The sequence below is a fragment of the Vigna unguiculata genome, chromosome 3 (assembly GCF_037176805.1).
Source record: "Vigna unguiculata cultivar grain cowpea cultivar isolate G323 ecotype 2 chromosome 3, ASM3717680v1, whole genome shotgun sequence".
Lineage (NCBI taxonomy): Eukaryota > Viridiplantae > Streptophyta > Magnoliopsida > Fabales > Fabaceae > Vigna > Vigna unguiculata.
In genome coordinates, this window is record NC_140794.1 from 49,003,855 (window position 1) to 49,024,055 (window position 20,201).

At 37.9% G+C, this 20,201-nt stretch overlaps 1 protein-coding gene across 13 annotated transcripts in view; it reads right to left on the bottom strand.

The window, feature by feature from the left end:
• The window catches only part of LOC114179483 (vacuolar protein sorting-associated protein, putative (DUF1162)), a 68,115-nt gene continuing 47,914 nt past the window's right edge, over positions 1 to 20,201 (bottom strand). For 7 of the 13 annotated variants that reach the window (XM_028065838.2, XM_085671764.1, XM_085671761.1 and 4 more), the window contains 13 exons: positions 17,247 to 17,566; positions 16,584 to 16,700; positions 16,287 to 16,454; positions 16,014 to 16,136; positions 15,839 to 15,928; positions 15,642 to 15,748; positions 15,422 to 15,570; positions 8,296 to 8,378; positions 8,106 to 8,201; positions 7,871 to 7,993; positions 1,467 to 1,550; positions 853 to 996; positions 1 to 425 (listed from right to left, as the gene is read on the bottom strand). In XM_028065838.2, the coding sequence (XP_027921639.2) occupies positions 90 to 425; positions 853 to 996; positions 1,467 to 1,550; positions 7,871 to 7,993; positions 8,106 to 8,201; positions 8,296 to 8,378; positions 15,422 to 15,570; positions 15,642 to 15,748; positions 15,839 to 15,928; positions 16,014 to 16,136; positions 16,287 to 16,454; positions 16,584 to 16,700; positions 17,247 to 17,566 (1,940 nt within the window). In that variant the 3' untranslated portion in view covers positions 1 to 89. Of the gene's footprint in view, positions 426 to 852; positions 997 to 1,466; positions 1,551 to 7,870; positions 7,994 to 8,105; positions 8,202 to 8,295; positions 8,379 to 15,421; positions 15,571 to 15,641; positions 15,749 to 15,838; positions 15,929 to 16,013; positions 16,137 to 16,286; positions 16,455 to 16,583; positions 16,701 to 17,246; positions 17,567 to 18,317; positions 18,416 to 20,201 lie in introns of those variants that run through there. The other 6 variants (XM_085671762.1, XR_014994136.1, XR_014994138.1 and 3 more) reach the window with 6 other exon arrangements.

Here is a 20,201-nt window from a genome sequence, read left to right on the forward strand (position 1 = left end):
TTTGTAAAATAAATTGTTTTTTAAAAAATAAACTGATCAAAGCAAGCATATCTGAAATGAGTTCATCTCCTTATTGACAATAGTAGAATTTACTCATCATCATTTTGATCAATAAAACTCAATAGAAAACCACTAACTACTCTCCGTGCTACAGGATTGGGAATGCCACGACATAGACGTCCATCGATATATGCCAATAAGCCAGACAAGACAAATTTGCCGATGCCCCATTTTCGAATGAAACTCATTTTCTGTCCCTTTTGACTAGAATTCGCTGGCACATCTGCGTGACTGCTAACCTCGGACTTCTTCCTCCAGTTGATGCTGAATATAAACTTGTTAGTTCGCTTTCGCAGTATGCGTATTGCAAAGCTTACGAAAAGATGTTCGCACAATGTCAAGACTGTCGGTCCTATTCTCCATTCCTGACACAAATAATTCCGAATCAACAACTTTACATGTAACTAGAAAACTATATGCCAATTCTGCCATTAGTGATTGTATACTAAGTATGCCGGTTTCCCTTTCAGAAACAAGTGAAGCACTTGACGTTAAATAAACTTACAATGGTAACATCATATATGACAATTGAGGAGATTCCAAACTAAACTAGTGCATTCAAGGCATGCATAGAAGTATTAGTTTGGGAAGCTATATGTAAACCCATAATTCCCGTGTAGAAAAGACGGGGATACTTTAAATGAAAGTAGAAAACATTGGTGGGTCATCATTATAATCATTTAAAGTTACTGCTGTGACGAAACATAATGACTAGGAAGATGGAAATACCATAGAGAAGAAAAAGACGAAATAGTAGGATAAATAAGAAATGCTCCCTAGAATAGAACATACACTTTCTCCACGAAGACGGCTTAAAGGGCGGGATACGGTTGACGGATCTCCTTTAAGTAATGCCTTGCTCACAAGGAACTCCTCAACACGATTTGTTATCTCATTGATAAGGGAATGATTTGGAGGTAGGTTTTTCAGGATAACCTAAACAGGTATATGAATCCATCATAACCACAATAAAAGGCAAAGGTTAATATTTTATGTATAGAGAAAAATTCATTATGAATGCAAATAATTATACAGATAAAGGTCATACACCACTACCAACAAAAAATTACAGAGACGAATCAAAACAAAACTCTATAGCGACAAGACAACGGACAAAGGCAGCTCAATCACTGTGCAGATCAGAATCAACACCACTTAATAAGATGTCATCCATGCGTATTTAAGATATTTGTTTAATGATTTTCAAGTTTACATCTGCTAAGTATTAAAATCAAATCAATCACTTCATTGCATAACATGCATGCATAGTAGTTGTGAACAACAATTTCAAAGAGAAGTTCTTACTTAAAATTTCATTCCAAAGTACGAGCTAAGGTGTGCAATGCAAATTTTCTAGATATATAGTCAAAGCTCGAAAGATAATCTTAGTACGTGCAATTTATTACCTGATTGTCAATAACTCTGACTCTCAGGTATTCTTGTCTATAAACTGCATCCAGCATGGCTTGGATATATCCTTCAATGTATAACTGCACCAGACCACATATCTATTAGCGACTGATAGCCAGATCAAGATTTTCAAAATAAAGATGGAAGAGCTGAAATATAAATATTTCTTTTGTTAAAGACGGGAGAATTTGATAAATATATGCTATTAAGAACGAAGGATTCAACAGATATATGTTATAAAGATTGATCTTGTGGTGACAACATAGTTAGGATGACATGAAATGATGCGATGTGTTACAATGAGAAGTAAAATATAAAGCACTGACCTTATTTATACTAATTCTAGACTCTTAATACTAACGAACAAAATAACTTCCTACAGATAACATCGCTAAGAATTACACAAAGTTCCTCAAAGGATAATTTATTCTAACATATATAATAATATCTATTGAACATTTTTTTATATTCAACAACAGGGTTAATGTCCTCCATAACTAACTTTTTTCGCATAGGTTTCTAATTTTGTAAAACTCAGCTATGTACTGTGTTAGATGATATAATATTGTGTTTAATAGTTGGACTCAGCCCATTATGTATTTCTGGGATTTGGCCCATTATCAATATAAATAAACTGTCTTTTGTGTAGGGTTTACACAAGGGAGATTAATCCCAAAACCCTATTTCATCTTATTTTACATGGTATCTAGAGCTTAGGTTAGTTTACTACAGCCACCGTCCCGCCGCCGCTCATTGCCGCCGCTTCTGCCGTCGTCACCGTCGCCTCCGCCGCCGCCTCCGCCGTCGCCGGAGCTGCAGTTTCGACCGACGGCCAGACGATTTTGTTCGTCTCGGCCAGGCGACTCCAACGCCGCAGAGATCGTCGCCATCAGAGTTCTCACGCGCCTCCACGCGCCGCCGCAAGCTCCGGCAGCTGCCACCTCTCCGCCGTGCGTGACGGCGTGTCGCCGGTCGTTTTCTGCGCCGATCAACTTCGCCTGAATCACCTTCTTGAGCTCTTTCTGAATCTGTGGTTGTTGTTTCAATCGGAGCACCTTGAATTTTTAGGGTTTCTCCCTCTATGGCTTCTTCCGCTGCCAATTCGGGTGTGTCATCTTCAAGCACTCCGCTGTCTGAACCCTATGTTTATACCAACTACGTCAATGTGCATTTATCCATTGACAAGTTGGATGGCACAAATTACGCGACATGGGCATCCGATATCAAACTTTGGCTCAAGAGTCAAGGATATGAAGATCATCTCACCCAGAGTGTAACTACAGTTGCTGCAAATGAAGTTTCCCGCTGGACGAAAATTGATGCCTAATTATGCATCGTCATTAAGTCCACCATTAACTCTTCCCTGAAATAAATGTTTCGTTCATATGAAACCTGTTCAGACGTTTGGGCACAGGCCAAGTTGTTATACACCAATGACACTCAGCGTCTTTATGGTGTTTGTCAGGATCTTTTCAAAGTTGTTGCTCCGTAGAGTCCTGGACCCATGGCTGAATATTTGGGCAAAATTCATGCCCTTTTGCATGAGTTTAATGAGTTATTGCCTCCGGCCTCCACTCCAGCTGAAGAACTTGAGCAACGGTCAAAGTTCTTTATGTTGTTGGCATTACATGGTCTTTCTGATGAATATTCCCATGTTTGCGACCAGATTTTGGGGTCTCCTGTTGTGCCCAACTTTACTGCTACTAGTTCTGCCCTTTTAGGTGTGCCAAGAAAACAAATCATTGATACATCTACTTGTGCTGATGATTCCTCAGTCTTGGTCTCTCAGCGGGATGATCGCAATCGTTCTCGCAAGCCGGGAAAGGGACGACCCAAGTGTGACCATTGTGGCAAATTAGGCCACAAGATTGACAAATGTTATGCTCTACATGGACGTCCTCCTCGGCCTGCTGCAATAGTTCACTCTGATCCTCCTCCCCGATCAGCGACTGTGGATCCTGCTTCATCTGATACCGCAGGGCACCCTGCCATTTTCAACGACTTTCTCAAATGGTATGAGGAACGTCAGAGTTCTAGTTCCACTACATTTGCCTCTGTTGCACGCACAGGTACATCATTCGTTGGCCTGACTCACTCTGATTCTCTTGGTCCTTGGGTTCTTGACTCAGGCACCACAGACTATATTACTGGTAACAAATCTTTGTTTTCTTCTTTGTCTTGTCCGGATCATTTACCCTCAGTTACAATGGCTGATGGGTCTAGAGTCTCATCTCATGGTGTTGGTACTGTTAATATTTTTCCATCCATATCCATTGATCATGTTCTTTATGTTCCTGGGTCTCCATTCAATTTATTATCTGTCAGTCGGCTAACTCGTTCTCTTGATTGTATTATTTCCTTTACCAAAGATTCTGTTTGTTTACAGGACCGGAGTTCGAGACACATGATTGGCACCGGATGTGAGTCTCATGGTCTGTATCATCTTCGTCCTCCTTCACATGTTGGCGCAGCTATGGAATCACCATCCCTTCTTCATGCACAATTTGGTCATCCCAGCCTTGCCAAACTGCAACAACTTGTCCCCAGCTTGTCCAAGTTATCTAGTTTGTCGTGTGAGTCTTGTCAATTAGGAAAGCATAGTCGTAGTTCGTTTCCTTGTAGTGTCTCACAACGGGCTTTGTCCCCTTTTGCATTAGTTCATTCGGACATTTGGGGACCTAGTCGTGTTAAGTCTACTTTAGGTTTTCAGTATTTTGTTACTTTTATTGATGATTATTCAAGATGTACTTGGTTATATTTAATGAAAAATCGTTCTGAGTTGTTCTCTATTTTTCAATCATTCTTTCATAAAATTAAAACATAGTTTGGGGTTTCTATTCGAAATTTGCGGAGTGATAATGGTCGTGAATATCTCTCTCAATCCTTCAAACATTTTATGGCTTCTCAGGGCATTCTTCATCAAACATCATGCGCTTATACACCCCAACAAAATGGAGTGGCTAAGCGCAAGAATAGGCACCTTATTGAAACAACTCGCACTCTTTTAATTCATGGTGCAGTTCCTTCACATTTTTGGGGTGATGCGGTTCTTACTGCTTGTTATCTTATTCATCGCATGCCTTCTTCAATCTTGCATAACCAAGTTCCTCATTGTATTTTATTTCCTCACGACCCTCTTCACCCTTTACCTCTTAAAGTCTTTGGGTCCACATGTTTTGTTCATGATTTTAGTCCTGGCTTGGATAAGTTGTCTCCGAGAGCCTACAAATGTGTCTTCTTAGGATTCCCCCGCTCACAAAAAGGGTATAAGTGTTTCTCTCCTTCCCTCAACCGTCATTTTATCTCCGCTAATGTCACCTTTGACGAGTCTTCTTTTTACTTCACACACCCCTCTTCTCGTTGTGAGCCACCATCTACTACTATAGATATCCCTGTTGTGTGTGATCCTCCTAGTGTGCCCACTTCCAGTGCCACCTCGGATTCTCCTCAGCCACCTCCGAGTGTACCTATTGCGGATAGACCACCTCTTCAGGTTTATAGCAGAAGACATCGTTGCCAACCACCAACACATGACTCACATCAAGTGCCGAGTTATTTGTCTCCTCCGGTTCCAACAACCGAGTCTGATCTTCCCATTGCCCTTCGTAAAGGTATGCGTTCTACCCTAATCATTCCCCTCATTATGCTGCTTTGAGTTATCATAGAATCTCTCCATCTTTTTATACATGCCTTTCGTCTATTTTCTCTTTGTCAATTCCAAAATCTTTAGGTGATGCATTAGCCCACCCTGGTTCGCGTCAGGCCATGCTTGATGAATTGAGTGCTCTCAGGCATAGTGGAACATGGGATCTTGTCCAATTACCATCCGGGAAATCTGTTGTTGGTTGCAGGTGGGTCTATGCTATCAAAGTTGGCCCTGATGGTACTATTGACCGTCTCAAAGCTCGCCTTGTTGCCAAAGGTTACACACATATCTTTGGTTTGGATTATGGTGATACTTTTTCTCCAGTGGCCAAGATGGCATCTGTTCGATTATTCATTGCCATGGCTGCTCTTCATCAATGGCCTCTTCACCAACTTGATGTCAAAAATGCATTCGTCTTCTGGATTGGTTTGTCGTCTTCACAAATTTTTATGGAGCAACCTCCGGGTTTTGTTGCTCAGGGGGAGTCTTCTGGATTGGTTTGTCGTCTTCACAAATTTTTATATGGCCTAAAGCAGTCTCCTCGAGCATGGTTTGGAAAATTCAGTAGTGTTGTTCAACAATTTGGCATGTCTCGCAGTGAAGTGGATCATTCAGTTTTTTATCGTCACTCCAGTGCTGGATGTATCTACTTAATAGTGTATGTTGATGACATTGTTCTCACAGAAAGCGACAACCTTGACATCTCCCTCTTAAAGAAACATCTTTGTCGTCATTTTCAGACCAAAGATCTTGGAAAACTCAGGTATTTCTTGGGTATTGAAGTAGCACAATCCAATAGTGGTATTGTCATATCTCAGAGGAAATATGCATTGGATATTCTGGAGGAAACTGGATTAATGAATTCTAAAGCGGTAGAAACACCCATGGATCCTAATATTAAACTTCTACCTAAACAGGGGGAGCCTTTCTCAGATCCTGAACAGTACAGACGGTTAATTGGAAAGTTGAATTATCTTACTGTTACTCGTCCTGATATTTCCTTTGCTGTTAGAGTGGTGAGTCAATTCCTTAATTCCCCATGTGAAGAACATTGGAATGCAGTCATTCGCATATTAAAGTATATCAAAAGCTCTCCTGGAAAAGGTTTACTATATGATTCCAACTCTGATACAAAAGTTGTATGTTATTCAGATGCTGACTGGGCAGCATCTCCTTCCGACAGAAGATCTACTTCCGGATATTGTGTCTCAATTGGTGGTAATTTGATCTCTTGGAAGAGCAAGAAACAAAGTGTTGTGGCAAGATCTAGTGCAGAAGCGGAATATATAAATATGGCTTTAGCCACATGTGAACTTGTTTGGCTTAAGCAATTGCTTCAAGAATTGCAATTTGGAGATGTCACTCAAATGACACTCATATGTGACAATCAGACTACTCTTCATATTAGCTCTAATCCTGTCTTTCATGAGAGGACCAAACACATTGAAATTAACTGTCACTTCATTCGAGAAAAAATCCTATCTGGGGACATCAAGACCGAGTTTGTCAACTCAAGTGATCAATTAGCAGATATTTTCACTAAGTCTCTTCGAGGACCTAGAATTGATTATCTTTGTAACAAGCTTGGTACATACGATTTGTATGCACCAGCTTGAGGGGGAGTGTTAGATGATATAATATTGTGTTTAATAGTTGGGCTCAGCCCATTATGTATTTCTGGGATTTGACCTATTATCAATATAAATAAACTGTCCTTTGTGTAGGGTTTACACAAGGGAGATTAATCCCAAAACCCTATTTCATCTTATTTTACATACTGTATTATTACAGTCCCACAACGGTCGACTTTGAAATTATTGTAACTACTTCTCCAATTAGAACAGAATATCAATGACCATAGAAATATATTTTAGGGAAGTAATTATTTGGTTAGTCTAATAATCCAATGCTGTGTGCAGTTTCTTTTATTCAAAATGATATTCAGTCCTTTTCTCATTAAATTATTTTTATATTTAATAAAAAACTCATGCTATGCATCACTGTGCATTTTGACATCTCAACTATGCTCACAATCCAAAATACATCTATCATTTGTCATTACATGAAAAAAAAGAAAAAAAGAAATAATAATGAATCATGAAGGGACTAGACCAAACCTATAATAAAAAATACAAGACAAACTTCAAATGAAGCTAAACACTCCTATAGTTGGTACCTATTATAAAAAAATTCCAAACAAATTTCTATTTTTACCCGTCAGATGTTTGATATATGTCTCAGAATTTGAACTTAGGGCTTAATCAATCCAATAATATCTCTAACTGGGACAAAACCACCACCCTAGAGATTGGGATTAAGGCAAACCAGGGGTGACGGCAATAAAAGTGACTTTCCAACTCTCCTCCTTATGCCTAGGGTGACCGGATTGGAGCAAGGAAAATGCAGTGCAGGTGGCTCAACAATTGATTTAAGATGGGCTTTAATAACACTTAAGAACTTAAAGATCTAACTCAGACTGGTTTGTAAGTTGAGCATTGTCATGCTTTATAAGTAAGTCATAACTTCAGTCAAGTCAGGATTAAATCACCAACGTTGAGACTATAATTAAATCAACTCAGGTTGTGATTAAAGTAAGTTCAGAGTCAGCACAACTCAGGTGACTTTCCAACAATATGCATACATTCTGTCTAAAGTTCGAAACAATTATGTTTTAAAACAAAGGAATTAAGAAAGACATACATTCCTTGAAATGAACATTCAACACAAGAGAATAATATTCAAAATATATAACACCTCGTCAACTCCTGGACTTCGATCAAGCAGTATTTTTCTATCGGGACCACCTTCCATCAATGCAGTTCCGAGAACTGATGGTTCCATAGCCAATTTTAGAATTCCTTGGTGGAAGCCACTCATCTTGAAAATTAAATGACAAAAATGAAGTATTAAACTCATCGCAATTCAATAGAGAACAAGTCCCAGCTAAAATGATAGTAACCAAATTAACAAGCAGGTGGTAGTTCTTTACCAATCCATTGAAACCATTTGCCTCTGCACCTTTCAGAACAGAGTCTGATATTTCAGCTACAGCTGCAAAAGCAATATTGGAGCCTGCTGATCTCAACTGCTGAGTAGTTGTGAATTGATTAATATGCTGATACTCCATAATCACATTTGTAATTTAATGAAAAAATTGACACAAAGATTTAAGAACTCACAGTTTTCCCTAAATCACCGAAGTACCGTTTTGTCCCTGAAAAACCTTTACCTTTGATACACTTACTTATAATTTTAAAAGTACCTGGTGAACAGAAAAACCAAAAAGAAAATACAAATTATAAGGAGAAAAGTGAGAATTCTTGTTCTAATGTAATTCAAAACAGTAGACACAACATGAGTCTGCATGAATTATAGAAAATTTAATTGAGAAATAAATGAGTTTTGAGAATAAGCATGAGTTTAGAATAGGCCATTTTTTATCTTGGCGGAAGGTAAAGGTAACCCCTCTATTCCTTGAGTCATCCAGTAAGCCCTTTTGCAACTATTCCTTGACCATGAATGTTAATGGTTCAGAGAAAAGATTTAGAAAAGTAATTTCGTACAAAAAAGAAATCAATCGCATTAACTGGGATTAACTAGCAAGAGTATAGATGTAAATAATATACCACTGCAAGAGGTTACATCTGAACTAACCACCTAAGCTAAGGACAGCTCTCACATAATTTCTCAAGGGCACTCGTAAAAACTACACTCATGATAGTCAAAATTACATGCAATATCATATGTGTTCATGATTTTCTGTTTCGGAGCTTGTGTCTACTCCGGATCAGAAATTTTCTCGACTGCAGTGGATTGATGTTGAAGTTCGCAACTTGCAGTGGACAAAATAAGGGATTTATTACAAACTTCAAAATCAAGGGGCTCTATCATGTACACTTGTTCTAAGAACTTCCCAAGAAAGACTTATTAACATTAATTGCTGAAAAGACAAACCACTAGTAAGAGCAGTGTGAATATAATCCGAATAGTGGCAGGTTTTATTATAGGAGAGAATGTCTCAGCAAAAACAAGCCATAAAGTTAATTAAAACCCTTTACAATGAGTCATGTCTTGTATTTATTCAAAGAACCATCAATGTTTGTTTTACATTAAACCCATTTGCAACCAATGGGTGTCCTGTTAGAAGAAAGAATAACAAGAGTCCAAGTGTTATTAACTTGAAGGGTAGTAAATTCAGCTTTCATGGCATCAAGCTAGTTGGTGTCTTCTAAGGCTGGTTCGGCAGTGTTTGGTTCCACGTGGATGAGGAGAAGAATGGGATGAGTGTTTTAGGGACAGGAGATGTGGGTTGTTCTGGTGGAGTATTGACATTAGAGGGTGAAGGATAGGACTGATCTATTAGACATGAAGAAGAAGAGACATTGGGGGTAGGAGAATTGGACAGAGGGTCAATGATTTGTGAGGACAGCGGTTTGATTAATGAGATAGAGAATGAGGGAAGAGGGCAGAAAATTAGAATAAGACAACTTCTAGAAAAATTTCAGCACTAATGGACTGTGGGTCCATCGGCTAGACACGAATTTGGATTAGGCCCTAGATACCATGTAGAGAGTCATGTGCAATGGAATTCCTTGTGCGTATTATACAACACAGAAAGACACACACATACACACACATATATATATATATATATATATATATATATATATATATATATATATATATATATATAATATAATATAATATAATATAGTCTAGCATAGCATTACATTGAGATGGACTCAAGCCCAAATATAAAATACAATTAACATGTGGTATGCAGTATTCACTCCCATTCCCTAAACACTTACAGAAGGTGCATTGATAAAACCCAGCCCCATGGAGTTTGTGTCTGATGAGAATAAAGAAAATAGAGATTGAGATTAATCTCTCTCGTGTATAAACCACACATAGGATAATCTATTTATAATAGAGAGAGGTACAATTAAAAAGAGTAACCAATGTTATCAATATCGGATAACGGAAAATATCGGCAAGCCAAAAATCCGTTATAAAGTTATAACGGAAATCATATCGGGTTATAGCGGAAAGTATAATTTTTGAAAAAATAATTATAGAGAAAGAAGAGAAGTAGAAAAAAATTTGAAAAAAAAGGAGTTGACAGTGACGACAGGCGGCAGTGGCTGACTGTGGCAGCCGGAGGCAGGCGGCGGTGGCTGATTGTGACGGTAGGCGACAGGCGGCAGTGGCTGACAATGGTGGGCAACAACAACTGGTGGTGGCAGTTGTGGCTCTTAGTTGCAGTAACTAAGGCCAAAGTTGAAAGAATAAGAGAAGAGATGTTTTAATGGATATTTACCTGCATTAGTAATATTTTACTGCAGTAACTGGTAAAAGAATAAGAGAAGGGCCACAGTAAAATATAAAAGAATAAGAGAGGAGGGGTTCTGGGCTTAGGTTAGGTCAAATAATGTTAGTGGGCCTGACCCAAATTAAACCTCCGTAAAACTGATGTAGAGTAAAACGCATAGAAGGATGAAATTAGGGTTTATTTGTGTCAGCCATTGCCTATCTCATCTCCCACACTACTCATCTCTTCTCAGACACGGTAGCTGCAGTATCTCTTCCACTTTGCTACTGCTTATCTCTTTCTTTAGTTCTCTTTTTTCGCTATTACCGTTTCGCCACCGCCAGCCGCCATGCGAAAAGCGGCCGCCACGAGCCGTCACAGAAAACCCGCTTCGCCTCCGTCATGTTGTGGCGGTAGGTCGGAAAACCGCAACCGATTTCCACCATAGCGCCGCCATGGCCGAAATTTGATAACATTAAGAGTAACTGAAAATAAATAGAGTAAATAGAAGATATTGTTTTATATTGTGATTAACAATATCTAACAATATCTAACAATATCTTAATAATATCAAACAATATCTAAACAATATCTAACACTCCCCCTCAAGCTGAAGCATACAAATTGTATGTGCCAAGCTTGTTACAAATATAATCAATTCTAGGCCCCTGTAAAGACTTAGTAAAAATATCTGCTAACTGATCACTTGAGTTAACAAACTCAATCGTGATGTCTCCATACATGATCTTTTCCTGAATGAAATGACAATAAATCTCAATGTGTTTGGTCCTTTCATGAAAGACAGGATTAGAGTTAATATGAAGAGCAGCCTGATTGTCACACACGTGTCATTTGGGTAACATCTCCAAATTGTAACTCTTTAAGCAATTGTTTGAGCCAAACAAGTTCACAGGCAGCTGAGGCCATAGCTCTATATTCTGCTTCTGCACTGAATCTTGCTACAACACTCTGTTTCTTACTTTTCCACGAGATCAAGTTACCACCAATGGAGACACAATACCCAGATGTAGATCTTCTATCAGAAGGAGATCCTGCCCAATCAGCATCTGAATAGCAAACAACTCTTGTATGGTTATTAGAACCATATAACAATCCTTTTCCAGGAGATTTTTTAATATACTTCAAGATGCGAGTGACTGCATTCCAATGATCTTCACATGGAGAATTAAGATATTGGCTTACCACACTGACTGCAAAGGAAATGTCAGGACGAGTAACGGTAAGATAATTTAATTTCCCAACCAATCTTCTATACTGCTCAGGATCAGATATAGGCTCCCCCTGATTTGATAGAAGTTTAGTATTGGGATCCATGAGTGTATCAACATACTTTGAACTCATCAACCCAGTTCCCTCCAAAATATCCATGGCATACTTTCTCAAAGATATAACAATACCATCATTGGACTGTGCAACCTCAATACCCAAGAAATATCTGAGTTTGCCAAGATCTTTGGTTTGAAAATAGTGAGAGATGTTGTTTCAACTGAGAGATGTCATGGTTGTTACTCCCTGTAAGAACGATGTCATCAACATATACTATCAAGTAAACACATCCAGCACTTGAGTGTTGATAAAATACATAATGATCTGCTTCACACTGAGTCATACCAAATTGCTGAACAACATTGCTAAACATTCCAAACCAATCCCTAGGAGATTGTTTTAGGCCATATAGGGATTTGCGAAGACGACATACCATTCCAGAAGACTCCCCCCCTAAGCAACAAATCCAGGAGGTTGCTCCATATAGATTTCTTCTTGCAAATCACCATTGGGGAAAACATTTTTAACATCTAGTTGATAAAGAGGCCATTGTTGAAGAGCAGCCATGGCGATAAATAAATGAACAGAAGCCATCTTTGCCACGGGGGAAAAGGTATCTCCATAATCCAAACCAAAAATTTGAGTATAACCTTTGGCTACAAGACAAGCTTTGAGGCGATCAATAATACCATCAGGTCCAACTTTGATAGCAAACACCCACCTGCAACCAACAACAGATTTCCTAGACGGCAACGGGACCAGTTCCCAAGTTCCACTATTATGAAGAGCACTTAATTTATCTGTCATGGCCTGACGCCAACCAAGATGGGCTAAAGCGTCACAAACAGTTTTTGGAATGGTCACAGAAGAAAGAGAGGAAAGACATGTATAAAAAGGTAATGACAATCAATGATAACTCAAAGCAATATAAAGGGGAGAGGGATTACGGGTAGAACGCATACCTTTTCGGAGGACAATGGAAAGGTCAGACTCAGGTGTCAAAGCCGAAGGAGACAGAGTAGTTGGCACTTGAGTGGAGTCACATGGTGGTGGTTGTGATCGATTACGGTGACTATAAACTTGAAGATGGGGTGGAGGAGCAGTTGACTGTGGAGCAGGAACTAAGGGTGAAGAAGACACAGTAAGAGGGTCACAAACAATAGGAACATTAAAGGTATTAGAAGAGTTGTCAGGATTGGATGGAGTCAGAGGTGAAGATTGACTCTTAAAATAAATGGAGAACTCATTAAAGGTGATATCTGCAGACACCAAATAACGGTTAAGAAAAGGAGAAAAACATTTGTATCCTCTTTGTGATCTTGTAAACCCTAAGAAAACACACTTATGTGATCTAGAAGAAAGCTTGTCAAGACCAGGACTAAAGTTATGAACAAAACATGTAGACCCGAAAACTCTTAGAGGTAAGGGATGAAGAGGTTCATGAGGGAATAAAATGGAATGAGGTATGTTATTCTTTAAAACCGAAGAAGGCATACGATTAATGAGATAACAAGCAATAAGAATGGTATCACCTCAGAAATGTTCAGGAACCTCTCCATGAATTAAAAGAGTGTGAGTGGTTTCCATAAGATGTCTATTTTTACGTTCAGCTAGACCATTTTGTTGAGGGGTATAAGCATAAGAAGTTTGATGCAGAATGCCATGAGAAGCCATAAATTGTTTGAAAGAATGAGAAAGATATTCACAGCCATTATCACTACGCAAAACTCTAATAGAAACACCGAACTGAGTTTTAATTTCATTAAAAAAAGATTGAAAGATATGATTCCAAACGATGTTCCATTTAAAATAACCAAGTGCATTTGGAATAATCATCAATGAAAGTAAAAAAGTATTGAAAACCTAAAGTAGACTTAACGCGGCTAGGACCCCAGATGTCAGAGTGAACCAAGCCAAACGGGGACGAAGCATCACGTGTGACACAAAAAGAAATAGAAGTACTACTATGCTTGCCTAATTGACACGACTCACAATCCAAACGAGACAACTTGGAGAAGGCAGGGACAAGCTGTTGTAACTTGGCAAGGCTTGGATGACCTAACTGAGCATGAATAAGAGAGGGAGACTCCATAACTGCACCAACATGTGTAGAGGGACGAAGATGATAAAGACCACGAGACTCATATCCTGTGCCAATCACCTGTTTCGAACTCCGGTCCTATAAACAGACAGAATTGTTGGTAAAAGAAACAATACAATCAAGAGAACGAGTTAGGCGACTGATGGACAACAGGTTAAAAAGAGACCCAGGGACATAAAGAACATTACCAATGGTTAAAGAAGGGAAAAGTTTAAAAGTGCCAACACCATGAGATGAGACTCTAGAACCATCAGCCAGTGTAACAGAAGGTAAAAGATTAGTAGAGGATAAAGAAGAAAACAATGATTTGTTACCAGTAATATGATCAGTGGCTCTTGAATCAAAAACCCAAGGACCAGGAGAAGAAGATCGAGTCAGACAAACAAAAGATGTACCTATGTGAGCAACAGATGCAGTGGAACTAGAAAACTGTTGATCCTTATACCATTTGAGAAATTTGTTGAACATAACAAATATAGCAGATGAAACAGAAGAGATTTCAGGACTGGAAAAGCAGCGGAAAACGCCATGGAGGAACTGGAAGAGGTGCGGCTTCGAATGGCGCATGAGGGACGATCAGAACCGTATGGTCACCGGTCGGAACTAACACTCCAGCAACGATGGATCGGTGGCAGCGGTGGTGGCGGCTCCGACGGTGGCTCCGACGACGGCTCCGGTGGGCGGCGGTGGCGCCGGCAACGACGACTCCGTGGCAGCAGCGGTGGTGGCGGCAGAGGCCGAGACAACGACAGCGAATAAAAAACCTTAAGCTTTAGATACCATGATGAGAATAAAGAAAATAGGGATTGAGATTAATCTCCCTCGTGTATAAACCACACATAAGGTAATCTATTTATAATAGAGAGAAGTACAATTAAAAAGAGTAACTGAAAATAAATAGAGTAAATAGAAGATATTGTTTGATATTGTGATTAACAATATCTAACAATATCTTAATAATATCAAACAATATCTAAACAATATCTAACAGTGTCTAAGAAACTAAAATTGTGTTCAAGAGATAGGTTTAGTTAACAGAACAGTTCATTGTTCTTGAGTAGGAAGGTGCCAAAAACAGTAAGCTGAGTCTTCATCACTTTTCTTGAAAAAATAGAGGTCAATTTTCATGTGTTTATCATAGGGATGAAGAGAGGTGATGAATGTGATTGAGGGAAATGGAGACAATAATCTAGTTGTCACACTAGAAGATGGGAACCGAAAACGAGAGTCTCAGTCCAAAGATTTCTGCAGGTGCCTGAGCTGAGCTACAATATTCAGCATTTACACTTTACTTATTAACCAGTTGTTGATTCTTAGACCACCAAGAGACGAAATTGTGACCCAGGTATATAACTTCCCCATATGTAGATCTACAATCATCAACTCAACCAACATCATAGTATGCTTTGAGAGTAAGGGAAGAAGAGGAAGCAACAAGCTTAATAAGAATATAGCACATAGAATACCCTTGGTGTCTATTTAAATTTAATAAAAAGTTGCAAACTTATTTTTTCATTTCTCTATAATATCCTTTACTGAAAACTCAATCTAGTTCTAGGTTCTTAAAAGTGGAGCATACAAGAAGCTAATAGAGCATATAATATACCTAAGGTGAGTCCTGGAAGATTTGCCAATCCACGAGATGGATCAAAGAATACATCAAGGGATGATGAAGCCAAGTCATCAAAAATAGAAACAAAATCTGGGGGAAGTAAAGTGCTTCCTTTAGCAATATATATGGCCCTCATTGCATACCTGGAGAAACTCTTTCATTTTGAGTCATGAATTTGATACAAAATTGAAAAGAAAGTATGTCACAGGCTTACCATGAATAATGTTGTGCACATTTAATAAATAATTCACGTATTGTTATCAGAGCATGGGTAATTAGGACCCCATTCAATTCTACTACCATGTTTTTTATGGGAGGTACCTGTTAAGAATAATAAGGATCTATCATGACTAACTACACCAGTATACATCATTTTTAAGAAAATAGGCTAATTAAGAAATGTTAGACAACCTTTATCACACTATGAATTAAGGATCTCAAAGCCTCCTGCGTTGAGTTGTAACTTGAACGTGATTCCCCAGGGATAAAGCTTGCAATGATCTACAAAATACAAAAATATATTCAAAAATATAAATTAAGCCAAAAAATTCAAATTAAATGAAAGATAAAATTCAATGAAGTAAACCTTTATTGGATGGATTTCAAAATGGTCAAAGTAAAATCGTCGACTCTCAGAGTCACTAAGAGAAGTTCTCCAAAATGACGCAACTTTCATCAATGTCTCCTCATCAAGATTCAAATCAATCGGCTACACAATACCAATGCACACATAGAATTAGTGAATTAATTCTTTAAAATGAAAATTCTTGGCTTCTATTAATTTAAAAAGCTTAAAAGTAAACACAATTCTACAAAAAAAGGGGGGAGGGTTGGAGAAAAAACTAGCATTCTACTTTACCTGAAGAAAAATTGATGAGTATCTAAATTGCTTAACGTTGGAACATGACGTAAGTACAACAAAAACAATCTTAAGTACACTATCATTTGAGTCACTGTAATCTAGTTGATGTCTGCGAAGCATTGATGCAAAAGGAGATCCATTCCACTTAAGCTCCAAATTCATGTACTGGATTAATAATGAATAGGATAGCATCAATAATTTCTTTGACCGAAACAATGTCTTGAGACTTGGTATGAACAAAAAAGGTGAATCAAGTTAGCTAAGAACTTGGGGAAAGTATTTTATTGACATTACCTGTAAACTGAATTGGTTATATGTTTGATTATTATTAGAAACAGTAATCACGTGTAGATTCCCAAGCTTTGCAATTACAATTGGAGTAAAATCTTTGCGCTCATTGTTGTCTTCCTCCTTAAGAAATAAAAAAATAAAAGCTCAGAAAAATCAGTAGAAATTAGCAAGAGTACAAATGTTTCAGAACAAAAGGGTGAAGTTTAAAACATAGAGGGGAAAGAGGCAGAGTCGTGCCTGTTGTGCTTTCACTGTGAATTGAATATGGCAACATATTGTAAACTAGGAAAAATCAAATCCCTTTTTCAAGGAAATATTTCACGAACTAAAACTTCACAATCACTACTTTTGTCAATGTTTGTCATTGACCCACTACAATGTTATCCATATAAAATCAGTAATTATAGATGTATCTAAGATACTACTTTCCATTTGTATTTCTCTCTTTGGATGGATGGACTCAAGATCGTACAAGCTGCATATTTTGAACCGTTGAGTACAATATGATAGCATTCAATAGACTAATATACCTTATGCTCCAAAACTAAATTATATTTTACGTTCACACAGTACACATAAATATTAAACATGGAAAGTACAACTTCAACTACATTCAACAGATAGTAGATGTTGATAGATTAAAACACCTAATAGAAGCAAGGATACCTGTTTTACATGCTCAAGTAGGTGAATTGCAAACTGAGAAACTCTCAATTGAACTTTTGCACACCAATCAAGAACTGTATCCATCTTGAAACTATTATGGATCTCACAAATTCGCAAAACTCTTGTTGGACCCTCTGCATATATTTCATACCCTACTTTTTCCATTTCCAGGCCATTATGATGACTGAAACTCATCATCTGATCTCTTGATCTTCTGTCTAAAAGCAAACGGGGAGCTAATACCCTTTGCTGCCCAAGTTTAAAAAATGGTTTCCATGCTCGCACCTTATCCAACTTAATCTCTCGTAATTGAAGGCTATCTACAACAAAAATCAACAATGCTATTATATTATTACTTAATCCCTCCGGTACAACTACTACTTCAGACCGAAACAAGAGAGGGCTTAATAATACAACAAAACAGTACAATCATATTGTTAAAGATAGTATCTTAAAACTTAATAAAAAAACAATGCAATCATATTATTAAATATTGTATGGCCCAACAAACATACAAACTGCACTGCAAGAAGTGAGGTAAGTGATGCGGTACACTCAACACATTGCATCTAATCCGTCCATGAAAAACACAGATAGAATTTCACTCTGAGAAAGCTTTCTTGACACTTTAATTACTAATGGGTTGATATGTTCACTGAAGATTTGTGATTCTCTAACATTTTGTCTTAAAAGACCTACAACATAATTTATCTTGAAATTCTACAAGTAAATGAAAGTGAATCCGAACCTATTTGACATTCCAAAACCCACTGGATTAGTTTATCTTTACCTTCCTATTGCTATGTGGAAATAGGATAGATCATGTAACCACCACCCCTTATTTAAGTGTTTCGTGGAAAAGTTGCCAAATTTCAATTTACAATTGTAAAAGATGTCTTCAAAATTCCTAAATGCAAAAAAGCTGTCCAAGGAGAGATAAGTCTAAAATGTTAGGATTGAATGCTTACCACTAGGCCAAAGTGTTAGGAATCCAAGTGAGTCTAAGTCCCACATTGATTAGAAATGAGAAAGTAAAACGCTGTATAAGGATGAGACCCATAAACCCATTACCTTAAGATTTTGGATTGGAAGTGGTGTCAATGCCTTATGTGGTTGGGATCAAGTCTCGTTAGTATTGTATCCCCTAGTGAACCTCCTCTTCTTTAGACCTAACAAATGATATCAGAGCTGATGGTTAAAACCAGCTCAAACGAGTACAGTATGGTCCTTGTATCAAAAGTCTTCCTGGCAAGGGTGTCCCATTAAGAAGAACGGCAATACAGAAAATGGGGTACTTGTGGTTGGGAAAGCTTCTGTTGGAGGGGGAATGTGCCAATGTGGTTGAAGGAACTCACCCTTGAGGGGGAGATTGTTAGGAATCCAAGTGAATCTAAGTCCCACATTGGCTAGAAATGAGAAAGTTATATAAGGATGAAGACCCATAAACCCATTGCCTTGAGGTTTAGGATTGAGAGTGGTGTCAATGCCTTATATGATTGGGTTCAGGTCTCATTGGTATTGTATCCCCAGTGAACCACCTCCTCTTTAGACCAAACATAAAAAAATATAATTGCAAATTATATCATGTATATATGGAGAAAATTACCTATAACCACTTGTATATTTTTTACGATCAACCTCAAATAAAATGGAATTTGGTGTGCAGTTTAGATGCAATTTCAACATCTCATGCATTTATTTTTCTCTCTTTCAACAACATCTAATCAAATTGTTAGAATATAATCAGCTGCTACAGACTTCTGGAAATCAACCTTTACATAATCTCATAAATTAGTATGATTGTTCCTAATTATTAGATGTCTTTGTTGTAATTGATTTTCTTCAATAGTATAAATACATATTGTGTGGTCTGTATTAGACACGCAATACATTCAGAACATATACAATGCTATATAGTATCAGAGCACTGAAATTGAAACCTCATCTAATGGTTTTGGAAAATTGAGCTGAGGAATATTACTTGTCTTGTGTTATTGTTGTGCTTTTGTACGACATTCTGCTTCAGTATTACCACGATATTCCTCTTCGATTCTTAGGAGATGCCATTCCAACCTCATGTTATTTGATAAATCGCATGCCTTCCTCCGTCCTTAATAATCAGGTTCCTTACACTCTCTTATATCCAACACAAAATCTTTACTTCATTCCTCTTCGTGTCTTTGGTTGCATGCTTCGTCCATGACCTTACTCTAGGAAAAGATAAATTTTTTGTCAAATCTCTAAAAAGTATTTTTCTTGATTACTCACACCTTCAAAAGGGTTATCGTTGTTTTTCTCCTAAACTTCAACGATATATAGTTTCTGTTGATGACACCTTTTTCAAGACTACCCCGTTCTACACTTCCACTATATTGGATGTCAATCTTACAGTAGAATCTTTAGAAGTCTCGCCTGATCCGACTCAGGTAATTGCTTCTCAACATCCAGAAGTTTTGCCTGTTTCGACTCAGGTAATTGCTCCACCTCAACGTCTTTTGCTTCAACAAGTTCAAACTTCAATTGTGACTCACTCTACTAATCCTCAAGCATCATCTCCTGCTCCAATCGCCCATGCCTCCTACACCTAAACTTCCTATTGCGATACGAAAAGGTACTTGTTTCTCTCGTAATCCCAACCCTATCTATGCTTTTACCATTAATTGTGATCGATTGTCTCAATCCTATTTCTCCTTTGTTACTTCTTTGGATTCTGTGTCTATTCCTAAGACTACAAGTGAGGTTGTGAGGCTAATCACTCTGTCTTCTACTTCCAATACTCTTCTAGCAAATGCATTTACCTTGTTGTTTTTGTTGATGACATTGTCGTCACGGGTGATGATGAGTCAGGAATTCGACAACTCAAAGAGTACCTTTCACAACAATTTCATACTAAAGATTTGGACCCTCTCAGATATTTTTTAGGCATTGAAGTTGCTCAATCTACTTTTGGAATTG